General features: G+C 54.8%; 1 protein-coding gene across 1 annotated transcript; it reads left to right on the forward strand.

The window, feature by feature from the left end:
- Positions 1-1,625: 1,625 nt before the first annotated feature.
- Positions 1,626-19,448, forward strand: EHD2 (EH domain containing 2). The gene is made up of 6 exons (XM_027080015.1): positions 1,626-1,754; positions 3,764-4,224; positions 4,581-4,678; positions 8,641-9,053; positions 14,852-15,016; positions 17,658-19,448. Exons 2-6 carry the CDS (start codon positions 3,821-3,823, stop codon positions 18,207-18,209), a joined length of 1,632 nt encoding a protein of 543 aa, XP_026935816.1. The 5' UTR covers positions 1,626-1,754; positions 3,764-3,820; the 3' UTR covers positions 18,210-19,448.
- The last annotated feature ends 979 nt before the right edge of the window (positions 19,449-20,427 follow it).

A 20,427-nucleotide genomic window follows, 5' to 3' on the forward strand; every position in this document is an offset into this window, starting at 1 on the left:
GGACCAAACTTCTTAGATACTTGCTCTTAGACGCTAGGAGCAGCAGAGTGGGCATCTGGGGGGTCCCTTTTCTACAGCTGAGCCATCTGGAGAAAGAGGCCAGGAATGGCTACCTCAGGGCCCAGATCACCTGGACACAGAGCAGGATTGGAACCCAAGATTGACAGTGTCCGAACTACAAGCTCACTGGCTGTCTTCTTCATCTTTTTTTTTATTATTTATTTATATTTATTTATTTATGTTGGGCTGCGTTGGGTCTTCATTGCTGCTTGCGGGATTTCTCTAGTTGCGGTGAGCAGGGGCTACTCTTCGTTGAGGAGCACAGGCTCTAGGCGCGCGGGCTTCAGTAGTTGTGGTGCATGGGCTTCAGTAGTTGTGACGTGCGGGCTTCAGTAGTTGTGGCTCACGGGCGCTAGAGTACAGCAGGCTCAGTAGTTGTGGCACAGGGGCTGAGTTGCTCTGTGGCATGTGGGATCTTCCCGGACCAGGGCTCGAACCCGTGTCCCCTGCATTGGCAGGTGGATTCTTAACTACCGCTTCACCAGGGAAGTCCCTGAAGGCGTATTCCTAACCACTGTGCCACCAGGGAAGTCCCATCAGTATATTTTGAAAAATCCACAAGTCTGGTACTTTCCTGGCGGTCCAGTGGTTAAGACTCCACGCTTCCACTGCAGGGGGCCCCGGTTCGATCCCTGTTTGGGGGACTAAGATCCCACATGCCGCACGGCCAAATAAAAAAAATTTTTGTTTTTTAATCCACAAGTTTGTGACATGGTAATAGGGGCTGGTGTATCAGCTCACGATTAGCTGTGGGTCTAATCAGCGATGAGTGAACAATCCCTAGAAATTCCAAAACAACCGAAGTGTGAGAACATCCGCGATTCCTCTTGCTGACAGTCTAAAATCCCTGCTCTCATGGAGCTCATGTTCTCGTGAGGGAGATCGTCGCTGAAGCAGAGAAATGTGAAATATGTAGAGTGGTGATAAAGACAGCAGAGAAGAATAAAGCAGCGATAATGGATAAATCGTGGGAGATCAGGGAGGGCTTCTCAGAGGAGGTGACATTTGGGTGGAGACCTGAAGGAGGGGAGGGAGGGAGCCGCTTGGATCCCTGGGGGAGACAGCATTCCCGATGGAGGAACAAGAAGTGCAAAGGCCCTGAAGTTGGATGGTTGTATGAGGAACAGCGAAGAGGCCAGTGTGGCTGGAGCTGAGTGAGCAAAGGGGAGAGAGAAGGAGGTGAGGGCAAAGGGAGCCCGCAGATCGTTCAGGGTCTTGTGGGCCACTCTGAGGGCTTTGGCTTCTACTTGCAGTGAGAGAAGAACCAAGGAGTGTTGTGAGCAGAGGAGTTTCATGAACTCGTTTAAGTTTTAAAGTTATTATTACTGATAATAAATTATTGTTAGTATTGGTGTTATTGTTTTATTATTACTATTCCCATGTTAGGAAGGGAGACAGGGATGGAGTTTGAACCCGGGACCGGGAGCCCGCGCACTCACCCATCTCGCAAAGGCGCCCTGCCACTCCCCACCGGGGGGCGCCAGAGGCCCGGCGCCCGGTTTCGTGGGGGGTGCGGGGGGGTGCGGGGGCGCCTTGTCCCGCCCCTCCCGTCCCTCCTCCCTGCTCTCGGCCCCACCCGGCTCAGACGGCTCCGGACTGGACCGCGAGCACAGGCCGATCCGCGGGCGCCTTGAATCCCCGCGGGACCCCCGCCCAGCTCGTCCGCCCGGTCCAGCCGCCTGCGCGCCCCATCGGTGAGTGGTCCCCGACCGCAGATGTCGCCTCCCAGCCTCCGCCCGCGGAGCCCCCGAGTCTGCCTTGGCTCTGAGTTATTTCCCTGCTCGCCAAAGACCCTCAGTCCCCACCCCAGTCACTGTGTAACGGTCTCCCGGGTCTCCCCACTCCCTTCCGAAACCTCCCTGTCTCCCCCACTCCCACCAGCCCCTTCCAGTCTTAACAGTGTCCCCCACTCTCCTCCTCCCTTCCAGTGTCTCCCACTCCCTCATCCTCTCAGCCAGAGGGGATCCCCTCCTTGGGGTCTCCCTCCACCGCCCTCATCCATCTCTCTCCTATTTGGTCCCTCCTCCCACCCACAAGCTCCTCTCCTACCTCACCAACCTGATCGCCTGTCCAGTCAACCCCAAAGCGGCCTCCCCAAGATGTCCCCCAGGTCCCTCCCTGCATAGGGCACCACCCAGGGCTCCCTCCCTCTGCCAACATCCCAGGTCCTGGTTCCAGCCTCTCCTTTACCTCTCTGGCATACCTTCCCCGAATTCTTTTCCTTTTTTTTTTTTTTTAAGTATCATTATGATGTTATGTATTTTAACATATTTGATTTGCAGTTATTTTTGATGTTCAGATTGTCCCATCTTTGGCCAGCGGGAGTCCTGTCTAGCTGAGTCTGTGTCCCTGTGACACGCCCCATCTATGTTTGAGCACTTCCCCACTGTCTGACCCAGGCCCACTTGTTCTTTCCCCACCTCAGCCCCAGAATCAGCCATTTCTTCAAGAAGCCTCAGTTTCTCTTTTAGTGGAAAATGGTATTTAGAGACTCCAATCTGACGAAAAGTTGGTTCTGTGAAAAGATCAGTGCAATTATAAACATCCAATTAGACTGATCAAGGGGGAAAAAGAAGAAAAAGCAGACACAAACGACTGATACCAGGAATGAAAGAGGGGACATCACTACAGATCCCACAGAGCATGAAAGGATAGTAAGGAAATGTAGAGAACATGATCTGGGCGCTGCAAGTGCTCACTGCTGCTGGGTTGGTAGTTATTTCCCTCCCTAACTCCTTAGACCTATGATAGGAGTGCAGGATCTGCGGTCAGGTTGCCTGGAGTCCCAGCTCGAGCACTTTCTAGCAAAGTGATCTTGGGCAAGTTATTGCTATCTTCTTGAACCTACATTTCCTTGTCAGAAAAGTGGGGATAATAACAGCCCTACCCGACAAGGTTTTTGTGAAGATTAAATGAGTTAGAGCAGTGTCTGGCATGCAGTGATCATAAATGTTACATTCTTGTGAATGCCCAAGCCCCGTCATGATCTGGGGGGACCCAGGCAGTAGTTCAGACTCGTTTCTCATCCTTGTGCCCATGTGTCCAGCCACTCTGTCCATCCATTCCACAGCTCCAGGTCATGATATTCCCCACCCTCTCTGCCTAAATGCCCTTGTCATGCCCACTCTTTAGGGAGCAGCTCAAAAGTCAGCCCAGCCAGAGCTTTCCCAATCCTGTGGTTGGCTCACCACGTCCCCCTCTGGTGCCTACAAGTCCACTTGCCCGGCATTTCCCAAGCATCATTGACTGCTTGGTGCCCAGGTTCTGTCCTCACTGGAGGCTCTGACTGTGCGGGGCTGGGGGCGGGGGCTCTGGTCTCTGAAGTATTTTTGCATTCATAGCTCTTGACACGTGGTGTGATTTCAGTGAAATTGTGCAAAGTAATGGGAGGGGTGGAGGAGAAAGAAAAAGATGAAGGAATACACTTCTTCCAATCAGCTTCTGCATCGTTCCCTTTGTTTATCTCTTGGTCTTCCACCATCAATCCCCCTTCTTCAATCATGCCATTGTTACTCTGTTTCTCTTCCTCCAGCTGGAATAATCACCTTCCTCCTTCAGCCATCAACTCCTACCATCCACCAACAGTGCTCTAAGAAGCTCCCCTTCCCTACCCATCTTTCTCCATCTATTCGACCTCCTGGCTCTCTTTCTTCTCCACCTCTTCCTCCAGGCAGTCCCCCATCAACATCCTCTCCTCCCACAGGTAGCTCTCCCCCTGTGCATCTCCATCAGCGAGCTCAGCAGGCAGTGTGCAGCCACCATGTTCAGCTGGCTGAAGCGGGGCGGGGCTCGGGGTCAGCAGCCCGAGGCCATCCGCACGGTGACCTCAGCCCTCAAGGAGCTGTACCGTGAAAAACTGCTGCCTCTCGAGGAGCACTACCGCTTCGGGGCCTTCCATTCACCAGCCCTGGAGGATGCTGACTTTGACGGCAAGCCCATGGTGCTGGTGGCCGGCCAGTACAGCACGGGCAAGACCAGCTTCATCCAGTACCTGCTGGAGCAGGAGGTGCCCGGCTCCCGGGTCGGGCCCGAGCCCACCACCGACTGCTTCGTGGCCGTCATGCATGGTGACACCGAGGGCATCGTGCCTGGCAACGCCCTCGTCGTTGACCCAGACAAACCCTTCCGCAAACTCAACCCCTTTGGGAACACCTTCCTCAACAGGTGTGCGGCCAAGAGCCAGGAGTGCATCTTCCTGTCCCTGGCCCCCAACCCTGCCCCAACCCTGTCTGTGTGTCTCTCCTTTTCAGCCCCAATCCCCTTCTCTCTACTAGATCCTTCCTCTTCCTGCCTTCTCTAGGGGAGCAGTTAAGCCAGGGACGCATGGGTTCAACCGCTGTCTAGCTGGGTGGCCTTGGGCAAGTGACTTAACCTCTCTGTTTCTCTCCTATCCTCATCTGGAAAATGGTGATAACCATCCCTGAACCTGATTCTCCTCGGTGCAGTCCTGGGTTCCCTTCTTATGTGTCCTCTCCTCCCGCCCCTCCCTGCACTGACCCCTGACCTTCCCTCTACCCCAGGTTCATGTGCGCCCAGCTCCCCAATCAGGTCCTGGAGAGCATTAGTATCATCGACACCCCAGGCATCCTGTCGGGGGCCAAACAGAGAGTGAGCCGCGGTGAGTGAGGCCCGGATCTCTGGGTCTGAGCGGGGAGGGGCTGGGGGCCTGGACTTTTGGGTCTGAGGCGGGAGGGTCCCAGGGTCTCTGCTAGGACTTGGGCCTGTGTCCGCGGGCCCTGAGCTGGTGGGGTAGCAGAAGGGAGCTGGTGGAAGGCTGTGATTCCTCCATGTTGGCACACGTTGAAGGGTGGGGGAGGCGTGTGGGTGAACACGTGCGAACGGGCTGCAGTTGCATATCTGGGTGGGTCTGGAGGATGGAGGGGGAGAGATCAAGAGAGGCAGAGAGAGATACACAAAGTCAAAGATGGACAGAGATTCAGAGAGCGAGGCAGAGATACAGAGAGACAGGAGACCCAGCGAGGAGGCCGAGCCGGGCAGGCAGGCCCTGGGCCCGTGTGAGCTCTTGGCTCTGTGTCTGGGCCCCAGATGGGGCTGAGCAGGACCTGGGAAGGGGAATCTGGGCGGGCGCCAAGGGCGGCCTGGAATTTATAAACAGCTGTGCAGGGGGAGCGTAGAGGGGAGGGGGTGAATTCCAGCGGGGCCTCCGAGGGAGCCCGGCCCCCACCCTCATTCCACCCAGCATTTCTGTCCCCTTCCACCCCTGTCCCACAAGGCCTCGGAGGCCAGAAACTGGGGCAAAGGAGGCTGCAGTGTGGGGCAGAGGGGAGTGGGAGGCCACTGCAGGGAGGCAAGGAGGCTGGGCCCCGGGGGGAGGGCGCGGACGGTTCCGGGAGTCCCTGGCCGCTGCCCAGGAGGTGCCTGTTCCCCGGAAGAGAGGCAGGAGGCAGCTGCAGAAGCAATGGTGGGGGTGGGGAGCTTGGGGCGTGGGCCTGGGAGAGTCGGAGGGGAGGGAGGCCTCCAAGCCAGGGCAGGGGTGCAGGGTGGGAGGCCAAAGGAAGTGGGGAAGAGCAGAGAACAGGGTCTCCTTCCCTTTCAGCAGAGGTAGGGGAAGAGGAGAGTCCGCCCATCTGTCTGTAAGGATGCGTGTGTGTGCGTGTCTGGGAGTCTGTGCCCGCGATTGTGGCAGGGTGTGACTTTGTGTGCAGCTCTGAGGGACTCCGGGGGGCTTTGTGGGATTGTGTGGGACAGTGACTGGTGGTGTTTCCATATGTGGTTGTATTGTGAAATGTGTGTGTGAGCGTGTTGGGCAAGGGAACTCTTCTGTGACTGTGTGGATCATGTAGTGTGTGTCTGGGAAAGTGTGTAATTGTGGGTGTGACTCTGAGGTGTCGGGGCCGTGCTTGGGATTGTACCTGTGTGTGACCGTGTAGGAAAGACTGAGGGGATTTTGTTGGATTGGGTGTGACCACATGTGATTGTATCTCTGTATACAGTTGTGCCCTTGTGTGTACAGTGAGGGTGTGTGTGTGTGTATGTGCGTGAGTGTATCTTTTGTGTAACTATATATGATTGTGTCTCTACTTTGGTGCGTGTGCGCGTGTGCACGGGCTTGCGTGTGCCCGCTGCTCTTACTCTGTGCGGGTCTCACGTCTTTGCAATTGCGTGACCACGGATATCTGTGTAGGTTCCAGATTGTGAGTGGGGGTGTGTTTGGGAGTGTGCATCCTGTAGTGTGCGGCTCTGATGGTGTCCAGGTGTACGCTCCTGAGTGCACGAGTGTGCGTGTGCACGTGTGTGTGCATGTGTGTGTGCACTGGTGGAGCATGCGGCCTCTGCCTGGAATATCTGTGAAGGCCACACGTGTGTGGTTGTAGCATAGTGGAGCCTTCTGGCGGGGTTCAGACCTGGCCTCTGCTCCTCCTAAACTGTGGGACCTTGGCTGAGCCACTTAACCTCTCCAGGCCTCAGTTTTCTCATCTGTAAAACGGGAACGTGATAGTATCAGCCTCATAGGTTGCCCTGAGGGTTCAATTTAAATGTCGAAATGTATGAAGCACTTAGAGCAGTATTTGGCACACGCTAGGTGCTATGGAAGTGCCCATGATGACTGCTTTTCCTCTGCAAGGCTGTCGTTGTGCGCCCCCGGGCGCCTCTCTGCCACGTCTCCGGTTCCCGCGCTGACTCAACCTCCCTCCCTCTGTCCCTCCCTGCATGAGACACACTTTCCAAAGCCGGGCCGCTGTGTGTGTTTGTGTAGACATTGGGGAGGGAGGAGGGGCCCCAGCTGCTGGTGACCTGGCCCTTTCTCCCCGCAAAACAGTGTCACCCACGCCCACCGCATCCCATCCAGTCCCCAGTGGCTGCAGGAGCCTGCTTCCTCCCATGCAGGATTGGCCTGGCACCAGCTCCCCAGCAGAGCGTGGAGGCCCACGGGGCTGCTGCTCTGTTGCTTCCTACCTGCGTATCTGGAGTAAATCCCTTAACCTCTCTGTTCCTCAGTTTCCCCTTTTGGAAAATGGGGGTCATAAGGGTGCCTGTCTCCTGGGGTCGTTTTGAAGATTCAATAAGTTGCATCGGGAAGGGCATGAGATGACTTCGGGTGAATCAGCGATGGCTCCCTGTTCTGCCCGTTAACTCCTCCATCCCCCAGGTTGCCACTCTGTTCCCTCCTCCTGGAAGCCCTCCCTGACCACCCAGGCTGGGTCAGGTGCTCCCCTCTGGGCTGCTGCATCCCAGCCTGACCACTCTGGACTGTGAGCCCAGTAAGGACAGACCTGGGGCTGCCTGAGCCACACTGTGTCCCCAGCACAGAGCAGGCGGCTCTGGGCGTGGCTCCTGGATGACCCCCCCCCAGCGGTGTCTCACAGGCATCATGAGTAATGTTTACTGCTTACCATGCGCCTAGCACCGTTTTTTTAATGAGTTTTATTGTGGTATAATTTACATGCCTAAAGCTCACTCATTTTAAGTGTATAGTTCAGTGCCAGGCACTGTTTAAGCTCTTTACATATCTTAGCTCATGTGTATTACTTAAAAAATTTTTTTAAATTTTATTTATTTATTTGGCCGTGCGGCATGTGGGATCTTAGTTCCCCCACCAGGGATCGAACCCGCGCCGCCTGCATTGGAAGCAAGGAGTCTTAACCACTGGGCCACCAGGGAAGTCCCCTCATGTGTATTCTTTTAATCTTCACACAGTTCTAGGAGGTAGGTCCTACGATGATTTCCATTTTACTGAGGAGGAAACAGAGGTTCAGAGAGGTTACCTGCTTGCTTTAGGTCACCTAGCTGATGGGGGCAGAGCCGGGATTCAAACGCGGGTCTTCCCAACTGCCAAGTCGGGGGGTCTCAACTGCTCCTCTCTCCCAAGCATCACTTGTTGCTGAATGAATGAGCGCACAAGCAAAAAAGCAAACAGCGTGAATGAATGAGTGAGTGAGGAAATGAAAGGTGAAAGGAATGAATGAATGGACCCAGGAGCCAGCTGTTGGGATGGGTGCCCCACGAAGGCAAGGACCTTGTCCGAGTGTTCTCTGTGGGACCCCCCCAGTGCCCAGGACAGGGCCTGGCACACAGAAGACTCAGTAAATGTTGTGAATAAATTTAAAATATTTAACATCTGCTACGGCAAGAGCGTAACCAGGGCCCGAGTGAAATCTTTAGTTGCTGGATGGTGGGGAGATCTGACAGATCCCGGGGAGGGGCTGGGGTGACGGAGGCACTCGGGGGCCTTGCGGGGGGTAGGGGTGGTGGGTTGTCCATAGAAGCACAGGGAGTCTATTAGGAACACTTGAGTGTTTCAATCACTGGGCCAATGCCCGCTGCTAATATCTGCCTAAAGAATGAATGAAAAAGGGGAGGGTGTGACTGTCGCCTGTAGTAGATGGCTTGAGAGACGGGGGCCAGAGTGATGGGGGAAATTCTGAAGGCTGTGGGGACAGAGCTGTGGGGCACTCTCGGGGCCTCAACTGTTTCTCACAGACAAAAATTTCGAAGGTTAACAACCTGAACGTCCGGTACAGTCTAACTTGAGTCCAAAGGAACGGCTGCATCCCCGTGGCTGGAGGCTCGGGTGCTGACCTCTGCCCCCGGCGCCCATGTATCACCCCCTCCCCCTAGGCTACGACTTCCCGGCAGTGCTGCGCTGGTTCGCCGAGCGCGTGGACCTCATCATCCTACTCTTCGATGCTCACAAGCTGGAGATCTCAGACGAGTTCTCGGAGGCCATCGGCGCCCTGCGAGGCCACGAGGACAAGATCCGTGTGGTGCTCAACAAGGCCGACATGGTGGAGACGCAGCAGCTGATGCGCGTCTATGGGGCGCTCATGTGGGCGCTGGGCAAGGTGGTGGGCACGCCCGAGGTGCTGCGCGTCTACATCGGTTCCTTCTGGTCCCAGCCCCTCCTGGTACCCGACAACCGGCGCCTCTTCGAGCTGGAGGAGCAGGACCTCTTCCGCGACATCCAGGGCCTGCCGCGCCACGCCGCACTGCGCAAACTCAACGATCTGGTGAAGAGGGCCCGGCTGGTGCGGGTGAGCAGTGATGGGGGCTGGCTGAGCAGTAACCGGGGCTGGGGAGGCAGCGGCAGCTCTTGCCTTTCCTCTGATCCTCCTCTAACGTGACTGCTGGTCCCTGGCATCAACTCTCTGATTAGCTAAGTTCTCTAATCTGAGAAAGTTCTCCTGCTGTGCCTGGCCCTGTGGCGGGTGGTGCTGGGAACACAGCGGTGACCAAGGCAGTCCAGGGGAGAAGACCACCGCATCCCCAGACAGTGACCATCCGACATGGTCAGGGCTGAGACTGGGGAGCCCAGGGGAAATCCAGGAGGGCTTCTTGGAGGAGAGGACATCTGAGCTGCAAACTGGAGGATGAGGAGGACGAAGAGGGGAAGAGATTCTAGAAAGCAGGACCAGCAAGTGCGTGGGCTGGAGATGAGAACATGGCCTTTCCTTTCCTCAAGGAAGAGGAAAAAATGTCAGTGTTGAAGCCAGTGTAGACAGTGGGAGTAACTGAATCTGAGGCTAGGGACAGGGGTGGGGTGGGGTGGGTGAGAGATCACCCAGGGCTGTGGCCTGGAACTTGTGCTTTGTCCTGAGGGCACTGGGGAGCCATGGAAGGATTCAGAGCAGGGGAGGGACAGGGTCAGACTCTAGCTGCCTTCTGGAGGGTGGATTCAAGGGCAGTGAGACTCGGCTCCCAGACCAGGGAGGAGGCTGGGGATTGAGGGTCAAGGAGGAGCCTGGATCAGGACAGGGCCTCCGGGACTGGGAGGGCAGAGCACTGGTTTAAGAGCGTTTTGGAGGACGAATGGAACATTCACAGGGGAGGCTGCCTGCCAGGGTGGAGGTGGGGCAGGAAGCTGGGCAGGCAGGGAGGCCTGGAAGGTTATGGGGGATGGAGGAGCCTGAGGTGTTGGTTTAAGGAGCTGCAGAGAGGGGGTGAGTCAGAGCCCCACCCCCACCCCAGGAATCCTCCTTGGGAGGGAGCCGCCCAGTGTGGTCGGCTCCTGAGGGCTCCCGAATCCACCTTTCTCTCGCCCTCTGCCCCGGCCCTGGACTGTCTCCGTCTGTCTTTCTGTCTCTCTCTGTGTGTGTCTCTCTCTACATCTCATTTCTACCTCTTTCTCAGTTTCTCTCTCTCCCTTATTGTCTCTCTTTTTCTCCTCTTCTCTTCCCTCATTCATTCTCTTTTCTCTCTCTCTTTCTCCATTCTCCCTCTCTCAGTCCTCCCTCCCTCAGTCTCCCCCTGGGTCACCCTCTTCCCCTACGGACCCCGGTCCCCCAGGTCCCTCGGGGAAGCAGACAGCAGCGGGAGGGGGAGCCCAGGGTCCGTGGGACCCAGGGGTGGGGTGGGGCCGGACACCTGGTGCCCCCGCCACGCAGGAGGTGGCTCCGGAAACCCAGACAAACCCCGGAGTCCGGGACCCGCGCCCCGGCCCACCCCGCCCACCCACGTTATCTCTTCCTGGCACCTTCCGCGGCTTCCTCTCTGGAAAAGCCATTAGTGCCTGGCCTCCTCCTGTCTTCTGGGTTCCCGAGGAGCCGCCCTTAGGCCCCGTCCCCTCTCCCCGTTGGCCCGCTCTCGCAGGCCCCACCCACCGGCCTGGCCACACCCCTGCCCTGATTGGCCTTCTCAGACCTGCAGACCACTCCTTCCCCTTCCTCCTGCAAATCCATCTATGGCTCCCCGGGGCCAATCAAGACACGGGGTCTACAAGGACCAAGCCTTGTTGCTTCTCCCCTGCCCCGTGTCACCCGCTCATCCCCCACGTGTGATTCTGCCACACTTGGTCCAGCCATCAAACAACAGCACACACCGTTTACCTCCCCATATGCTCTCCCCCAACAGTACAAGGCCTTTCCGCACTCTTGGTAACTACCCCTCTGTGCCTCAGTTTCCCTGTCTGTCCCAGTGTCCGATGTGGATGAGTCCTCTGGCTCTGCCCTTTGGTTGAAGTGGCAGCTGCTGCTAGAAGGGGCGATTTCACTGTGCTGTGACACTTGAGGCCAGGGTCTTGGGAGGTTCTGATTCTAAGGAGACCAGGATGCCGTGAACCTTCATACCGAGCTCGCTAAGGTGACTCGATAGCATTAATTCAACAAACAATTATTGAGCACCTACAGTGTGCTCCTGCACTGTTCTAGGTCCTGGGGATAGAGCAGGGAACAAAACCAGATAAAGTTTCTTTTCTTGTAGAATTGCTTTTTAATTGGGAAGCGGATGTTAAACAAATTAATCTCTAATATTATATTGTATGTAATAAGGATTATGAAGAAAAATGAAGCAGAGAGACTGGTGAGAGGCTATTTTAGGGTCATTGGGGAGGGTCTCCTGGAGTAGGCGATATTTGAGCAGAGGCCTGAAGGAGGGGAAGGGGTGAGCAGAGTGGAGATCTGGGGGAGACCATACCCAGGCAGAGGGAACAGCAAGCGCAAAGGCCCTGAGGCCGGGACGGGCTTGAACGAGGAGCCCAGGGTGGTGGAGATGGGAGATGAGGATCCAGAGCCAGCCAAGGTACCACCAAAATGTTTAGCATTCTAAACCTATGACTCATTAAAAGGACTTTTTATTTTTAACATCTTTATTGGAGTATAATTGCTTTACAATGGTGTGCTAGTTTCTGCTTTATAACAAAGTGGATCAGCTATACATATACATATGTTCCCATATCTCATCCTTCTTGCGTCTCCCTCCCACCCTCCCTATCCCACCCCTCCAGGCGGTCACACAGCACCGAGCTGATCTCCCCGTGCGATGCAGCCGCTCCCCACTAGCTCTCTGTTTTACATTTGGTAGTGTATATATGTCCATGCCACTGTCTCATCCCAGCTTACCCTTTCCCCCTCCCCGTGTCCTCAAGTCCTACATCTTCATATCTGCGTCTTTATTCCTGTCCTGCCTCTAGGTTCTTCACTAAAAGGACTTTTTAACGAGTGCTTTTAATTGAACATTTAAGACCATCTCATGGGAAGGCACTCATGTTCTGTCAAACGTGCCCCCTCCCACCTCTGACCCCAATGGCTCTCAGGTCCTCTTCCTTGCAGGCAACCCCCGTGAGTAGTTTCTTGTGTCTTTTTCCAGATATATTCTATTTTTATTTAAGCCTATCCATTTAATTATTGAGCTTCTTATTAAAAATAGGACATATGAATGCTCTTTTTTTTTCTCTCCTTTCTTTTTTTTATAAAAATATTTATTTATTTATTTGGCTGCAGCGGGTCTTAGTTGCGGCGTGAGGGGTCTTCGTGGCAGCGTGTGGGATCTTCAGTTGCGGCACGTGGGACCTTTTAGTTGCAGCATGTGGGATCTAGTTCCCTGACCAGGGATCGAACCCGGGCACCCTGCATTGGGAGTGCAGAGTCCCAGCCCCTGGACCACCAGGGAAGTCCCCTCCTTGTTTGCTTTTCGATAACTTATGAGATCGTGGCTCAAAGGTTCTCAAGTTCATTGGTTTATTCCACAAATATTTCTTGAGTCTTTTCTCTGCACACTGTGCCGGCGCTGGGGACAGAGGGAACAGACAAGGTCCCAGCCCTCCTGAAGCTCACATTCTGATGGAAGGAGACAGAATAAGTAAACTAACAGATAAATGAAATAATGATGAATTGTGATAAGTGCTGTGAATGAAACAATAAAAGTAAAGGTAGAAAGGAATTGGATGGTGGTGCTTACAGCACCTGCTTCCCATAGGATGGCCTCTGTGAGGAGATGACATCAAAAGGAAGCTGAAGGAGCCAGTTGTTGGGAGACTAGGGCAGAGTTCCAGGTGGGGAGTAGCACATGCAAAGGCCCTGAGGTAGGAAAGTGGTTGGCATGCTGATAAAAAAAGGACAGCAGGTGAGGAAGCTGGAGCAGATGGAGGGAGATAAAGTTGCATGAAGTGGGAGGAGCCAAGTCATGTAGAGCAGTCTCAGGCCCTCATTACACTCTTAAAAGTTATTGAGGCCCTTGGGCTTCCCTGGTGGCGCAGTGGTTGAGAGTCCGCCTGCCGATGCAGGGGACACAGTTTCGTGCCCCGGTCCAGGAAGATCCCACATGCCGCGGAGCGGCTGGGCCCGTGAGCCATGCGCCTCCGGAGCCTGTGCTCCGCAACGGGAGAGGCCACAACAGTGAGAGGCCCGTGTACCACAAAAAAAAAAAAAAAAAAATTATTGAGGCCCCCCAAGAGTTTGTATGTACACGGATTAAATCTTTCTAAATTAACCACATTAGAAGTTAAAACTGAGGGTATTCCCTGGCGGTCCAGTGACTAGGACTCAGCACTTTCACTGCCATGGCCTGGATTCAATCCCTTATCGGGGATCTAACATCCCACAAGCCTCGCGTTATATCCAAAAACAAAACAAAACAAAAAACAGTAAGTTAATACTGAGAAAATGTTTCATATTTATGTCTCTCATAATATTAATTAACCAACAATACTTATATAATTTTTTTTTTCAGCTGTGCCGCATGGCTTGCGAGATCTTAGTTCCCCGACCAGGCATCAAACCTGTGCCCTCAGCAGTGAGAGCACAGAGTCCTAACCACTGTACCGCCAGGGAATTCCCAAACAATACTTATATCCTTATTAATAAGTAACATTTTTTATAAATGTTACCTATACATTTTGATCATGTCGATGTATACTAATGAACAGATATTGATAATAATTAACATTGTAAGATCATTTAAAATAGCAAGAAAAAATCTACTACCTGTTAACCTAAGTAACAGATGTTGTATGAAAATTAACTGTTTTCCAAACCCCAAAAAAAACCCAACTTAGGGAGGACAGTGGCCCTGTTTTACATGTTTGCAAATCTCCTTAATGTCTGGCTTCAGAGGAGACATCTGGATTTGCGCATCTGTTTCTGCAGTCAATTGCAATATCTTTTAGCCTTTAAAAACTTGACTGTCCACTGGGGAGGAAATGAGAGTAAAAAGACACACAACACCTTAATATTCTTATGAAAATAGTTTTGAGTCTGCAAACCCCTGAAGGGGTCTCGGGGACCCCCGGGCCACGCTTTGAGAATTGCTGCAGTAGGGACTTATCAGCTGTGGGAGGAATTTTGCACTTGGATAAGAAGCAAATCGATACCTAGTAGCAGTGTCTCGTGGTGCCGCACTTGTTCCTTAAAAAAGCAAAACAAAACAAAACAGAAACGACCCTCCAGCTGCTACTTCATGGGGAAAGGATTGGAGGGGCTGGAGGGGCCAGAGGAAAAGCCAGGAGTCCAGTGGGGTGACTGGTGTGTTGCCCCAGGCAAAAGACGGGACTGCTGGGATTGGGGGTGCAGCAACGGAGGTGCAGAGAAATGGAAAAGTAGAAGAGAGATTTAGGAGTTAAAAGGGCTCGCTGATGAAACAGATGTGGCCAATGAGGAGAGAGAATCAAATCAGGAATGATTTTCAGATTTCTGGGCTCCACTGGGTAGGGAGAGGTAGAGGTGCCGTTTGTCTCCCGAGATGGGCACAGCTGAGAGTGGCACAGCTCTGGGAGCTGGACCTGAATTCCATTGCGGGCGTCCTAAGACGGAGCTGTCCAGGAATGTTGACAAGGCAATCAGCTCTGAGTCTTGAGCTCCAGGGAGAGGCCAGGGCTGGTATGTAGGTTTGGCAGTGGACGTGGAGGGATGTTTATGCCACGGGAGGGGCTGAGAGTACCTAGAAGAGATGGGAAGCCCTTGTACCCGCGGCAGCAGCAGCTCACCTGTAATTGTTAGAAATGCACGTTCTCAGTCCCCACCCCAGACCTAGTGAATCAGAAACTCCGGGCAACCCGTGTTTTAACGAGCCCCGCAGGTGACCGTGAGGCAGGCTTAGGTGAGAATTCTCCTCCCCACAGGTTCACACCTACATCATCAGCTACCTGAAGAAGGAGATGCCCTCCGTGTTTGGGAAGGAGAACAAGAAGAAGCAGCTGATCCTCAAGTTGCCCGTCATCTTTGCCAAGATTCAGCTGGAGCATCACATATCTCCCGGCGACTTCCCGGACTGCCAGAAGATGCAGGTGGGAGGCCGTCCAGGAGCCAGGCATCAGGGGTGATGTGATGGGAAGGTTGGCTTCCATGGGCTCGGGGATGGGACCTTGAAAACTAGAGGAATGGATGGCAGGTTCCTGAAAGCACTTCCCGCAAATGATTCTGTGGGAGCGTGGTTTTGTGAATTAAGGGAGTGAACAGCAAACCCAAAGCAACTGTGGCTTCGTTAGGATAGAAGTTTATTTCTCTCCTTCATAAATGTCCTGGAATATGGTCCAGGGCTGGTTTGCTGCTTTACAGAGCCAGGGACCCAGTCTCCTTCTGTCTTAATCCTCCTCCAAGTCTGGCCTCCAGTCCCAAGAACCCCGTCATGGTACAAAATGGCTGTGGAAACTCCAGCCATTGTGTCTGCATTCCAGCCAGCAAGAAGAGGGGGAGGAGCGGGGCGGGAGGGGAAGCTAATGGTACAGTCTCTCTCTTTAAACAGTGCTGTCCAATAGTACTTTCTATGGTGACTTTCTATGCCGTGCTGTCCAATGTGGTAGCCATTAGCCACATTAAAACTGAAAGTTTAGGTTTTAGTTTTAACTAATTTAAATTTAAATAACCACATGTGGCTACTGCATTGAACAGGGCAATTCTAGAGTTGCATGTGCAACTCGTGCTGACATCCAATTGGCTAGAACTTAGTCACATGGCCACAGCTGCTGCAAGGGAAGCTGGGAAGTGTAGTCTTTTCTCTAGGTGGCCAAATACCCAGGTAACGTTCAGGGATTCCATACTGAGGAAGAAAGGAAGATGGATATTAGGGGATAACCGGAGGCTCCTCACATGTCCAGGCCTAGGATTAACCAGTGTCGGGGAAAGCACTGAGTCTGGGTGTGGCAGTGTGGGGTAAATGAAGGGCCGCAGGAGGTGGGCAGGGCAGGAGTGACCAATGCACGTGGGGACAGAGGTCCAGGCTCAGGCATGCAGGCAAGGACTAGCGCCCCTAACCCAGCCTCTGTTTTGAGGTTGTGTTAGGCTGATACTGAAAGCCTGTGACCTTTAGGTCTTAGATATTTCTAGTTCAATACTGAACAATTATAATAGAGTGAATTTCCCCTTGGTCACTGACTAGCTCTGTGAACCTGGTCAAGTCACTTAACTTTTCTGAGCCTCAGTTTCTTCAGCTGGAAAATCGGCATCCTGATAGTATCTACCTTGGATGCTTAATCGGCCAGTGTTCGCGACCTCCTTAGACAGTGTCTGGCACAGAGTTTGGGCCGAATCAAGGTTTCTCAGCCTCCACACTCCTGACATTTGGGGCCAGATAATTCTTCCTTGTAGGGGGTGTCCTGTGCATTGCAGGCTGTTTAGCAGTATCCCTGGCCTCTGTTCACTAGATGCCAGTAGCACCCCTGAGTTGTGACAATCAAAAATGTCTCCAGGGGCTTCCCTGGTGGCGCAGTGGTTAACAGTCCGCCTGCCGATGCAGGGGACACGGGTTCGTGCCCTGGTCCGGGAAGATCCCACATGCCGCAGAGTGGCTGGGCCCGTGAGCCATGGCTGCTGAGCCTGTGCGTCCGGAGCCTGTGCTCCGCAATGGGAGAGGCCACAACAGTGAGAGGCCCGCGTACCGCAAAAAAAAAAAAAAAAAATATCTCCAGATATTGCCCACTGTCCCCTGGGGGACACCGTCATCCCTGGTTGAGAGCCGCTGGGCTAGATAAAGAGCAGCTGTGAATATTATGCTGACATTTATTGAGCACTTCATCCAGATGAATTCATTTCGCCTTTCCCGCCTCCCAGTGAGGGGAGTGCTAGTTCTCAACCTGTTTTACACATCTGGAAACTGACAGGGAAACCAGAGAGGTCAAGTCACTTGACTGAGGACACACAGCTCCCAAGTGGCAGAGCTGGGTTGGAACCTGGGCAGCCTGGCCCTGGAGTCCTCCGTACTCATCACCATTAATCACACCCCCGTCTCTTTATGGTCATGATCAGTGGAGCTCTCTGCCTTGGCTCTGGAAATTAATGTGGTGCTGCGATATGGACTGGTCTTTGCTGCAACTCTTCTGGGGCAATCGCGTTAACAGCTGCACGTGTGAGAAGCAGCGTGACCACAAACCCAGCCCTGCAGCGGCTCTAGTACCAGATGACTTCTTGCCCCGGGGGTGGGGGGTAGTCCCAGGATCTCCTGATGACCTGTCCATCCCAAACCTAACCTCCAAATATGGAGCAAGCCGCTTAGCCCTTTCTGTGAGGTGGGGTAACAGAGCCAGCAGGGTGGCAGGAATTGCATTTTCTCAACGTGCATAATGGTGGGGATGCTGACTGGGCAGCTGGGGTACCGTAGAGGGTGGGCAGGACTGAGGGCTGGTGGGTGTGCTCTGGTAAAGCCATGGCTGATGTCAAAATGTTGAAATCCTTCTCTACCAGCTGATGAAAGGCCCCTGCTCTCCCTACTGTCCAGGGATTCTGGGGTCATGCCCGGCACTGGGTGGGGTGGGGGGCACCGTGGGCCTTGCTGCCCAAGTCTCTTCTGAGTGGTGGGTACCCAAGTGGATTGGGGTGTTCAGATAATCAAATACTTCTGCACCTCTCTGTCAAGAGCTGCCCGGAGCCAGCACGGGGCTGGGGGGCTTCGGGATGGTGCCCCCTGACTTCTCTGTGTTCCCCTCCCCACAGGAGCTGCTGATGGCTCACGACTTCACCAAGTTCCACTCGTTGAAGCCGAAGCTGCTGGAGGCGCTGGATGAGATGCTGACCCACAACATCGCCAAGCTCATGCCGCTGCTCCGGCAGGAGGAGCTGGAGAGCACGGATGTGGGCGTGCAGGGGGGCGCTTTCGAGGGCACGCACATGGGCCCCTTCATAGAGCGGGGGCCTGACGAGGTCCTGGAGGACGGCGAGGAGGGCTCGGATGATGAGGCTGAGTGGGTGGTGACCAAGGACAAGTCCAAATATGATGAGATCTTCTACAACCTGGCGCCGTCCGATGGCAAGCTGAGCGGCACCAAGGCCAAGACCTGGATGGTGGGTACCAAGCTCCCCAACTCTGTGCTGGGCCGCATCTGGAAGCTGAGCGATGTTGACCGAGACGGCATGCTGGACGACGAGGAGTTCGCCCTGGCCAGCCACCTCATCGAGGCCAAGCTCGAGGGCCACGGGCTGCCCACCAACCTGCCCCGCCGCCTGGTGCCACCTTCCAAGCGGCGTCACAAGGGCTCCGCTGAGTGAGCCAGCCGCTGCCTGCCGGCCCTTCCTCCCTCTTGCCCTGCTGTGGCTCCCCAGCTCCGGATGGCTGCACGCACATTCCCACCCTGGCCCACGTGCACCCTGCCTGCCCACTCTCCCAGCTGCAAGGATGGGGGTCCCTCTGTGGGGACCAGGGGAGGGGCAAGGCTTCTCTGCCCACCCTTCACACCTCTACCCTCACGTACACTTAGCACATCATTCCGACACTAATACACACACACACACACACACACACACACACACACAAGCATCCATCCATGCATCATTCATTCAAAAATTTGTTTGAGCACCTACTATGTTCAGGGCTCCTTCTAGGCACTGGGGATTACAGCAGAGAGCAAAACAGACACCTCTATATGCCCTCATGGAGCTGACATTCTCAGGAGAGACCACCTACAGAATCACTCAAACACACAGAGACACACCCCCAGGCCTAACCCGTCTGATCCGTGATTCTGAGCAGGACCCCTCATAAGTGAGCGGCCACTTGGTTGAAATGACTAACAGAGGGTCCCCTTGCCGTGCTTCCTCTTGCCCAGCCAGGCGGGGACCCTCCACCCCATGGCGTCCTCAGGTCTTGGCACCACTGGGGGCTGGGGGGGGAGCCACACCTCCTACTTCCTCAGCTGGACCCCTCAGCCCCTCCCCCCAGTTCCTGCCACACCCCTTTCTTTAAGAAGGATCCTCTGCAGACCAAAAACCGCCTTCCATCCCTGCTTCTCCCAGAAGGCGTCCGCTCTGAGGCCTTTCTGTCCTCCACTCACCTGCCCTGGATTGAAAGCCCAGCCTGCGCCCCCCACCTCAGGCTCCCCACAGCTGGTGGTCCGAATTTTAGACTGCTGGGGCACAGGGCCCACCATCAGTCCATATTTAAGTGGAGCCCCTGCCAGATAGGCCCCAGGATGTTATTTTAGTCCCCTTTTCAGGGACGTCGTGGGGGGAGGGGCTCTTGGTGCTACAACCCTCCCTCCCCTCCCCTAAAGGGAACTCTCACCCCCCCTACACACACACCTTTTCCTGCCTTCACTACGTATTAGTGCTTGACCCTGGTGGGGGACCACACGGAAAAGATGGGGAAGCGCGAAACAGATGGGGACGATGCCCCCTCCAGGGTGTTCGCTGGGATTCCCACGCCCATCACCCCTCACCCCGTGCCTGGGAGGGGATTGTGAACGTAATAGCGTTCCCACAGTGCAAATAAAGCCATGGCTTCTTTCTCTGTGGGAGTCAGGCTGTCTTGGGACAGGTTAGAGGTGGGGATCGCTCTCCCCACCAAACCCTCTGGGGAAGGAGAGCCCTGGGCAGAACTTCAGGGGGGTACCCTCCAAGCTCTCAGGGGCAGAGGTGGAGGCCGTGACTCAATGCTGCGGGAGCCTGATGACTCAGGCCTGGGCTGGGGACCAGACCGACATATTTTCCGAAGAAAAGTTACTCTGAGGCCCTCCCTCCGGGACATCCCTCCCTCAGACCTCCTGCCGCGGGGGCCTGGGAACCAAGCCCTGGGCCGTGGGGTTGTGTGTATGTGTGTGTGTGTGCCAACTTGGTTACAAGGTGCCCCCGTCCTCCTCCCTGCCCGCCGACGTCCACCCACACAACCTGGGTACATAGCTTCTGACACAAAACACCGAGGACAAGCGGGCTCCCGGAGGGGTAGGAGGTGATGCTGCCCATTAGGATCCCCAAACTGTGCGCACGCGCTCGCTCACGCCCAGGGGGGACCCCGCTCGTGGTCTCGCCGACTCACACCCGAGGCCACACCCACGGCCCCCGGGACACTCTGGCCTCGCGCCCTCCCCGCCCACGCGCGCCCGGTGGCGCGGCTCCTGGCGCCCCCTGGTGGACACACGAGAGCTAGGCTGGCCGGTCGCTGAACCCCCTGCCCCAGGTGGTGGGTGATCAGGTCTCCAGGGCCAAATCCCGGGCCTGTCACCTTCCCCAGGCCGAGTTCCGCTGTGTAACCCCGGAACACAGCGTGGCACCTTCCTTCTCTGTGCCTTTTTTCTTTTCGAGTGGAGAACGGCCTTATGAGGCTCTGGATCCCTACGGATGGTTGCCAGGGCCCAAGGGCATCTGAGCTCCTTTCCTTATTTGTAAACAGCATAGATTAATTGGTTCTAAGATAAAGTCTCAGGGGGCGAGGAAATAACAATAGTTAACATTTAGATCCCGGCACAATCTTAAGGGTTTTGTATATATTACT

Source organism: Aethalodelphis obliquidens, unplaced genomic scaffold (assembly GCF_003676395.1).
Source record: "Aethalodelphis obliquidens isolate GAN/ISIS:26980383/991018 unplaced genomic scaffold, ASM367639v1 scaffold43, whole genome shotgun sequence".
Taxonomy (NCBI): domain Eukaryota; kingdom Metazoa; phylum Chordata; class Mammalia; order Artiodactyla; family Delphinidae; genus Aethalodelphis; species Aethalodelphis obliquidens.

What these genes read in the sequence shown, in the direction of transcription:
- EHD2 (XM_027080015.1), top strand. Translation starts at nt 3,821, where the DNA reads ATGTTCAGCTGGCTGAAGCGGGGCGGGGCTCGGGGTCAGCAGCCCGAG. An exon ending in AGAGGGCCCGGCTGGTGCGG is followed by an intron (nt 9,054 to 14,851) that starts GTGAGCAGTGAT and finishes TCCTCCCCACAG; the next exon opens with GTTCACACCTACATCATCAG. An exon ending in CGGACTGCCAGAAGATGCAG is followed by an intron (nt 15,017 to 17,657) that starts GTGGGAGGCCGT and finishes CCCTCCCCACAG; the next exon opens with GAGCTGCTGATGGCTCACGA.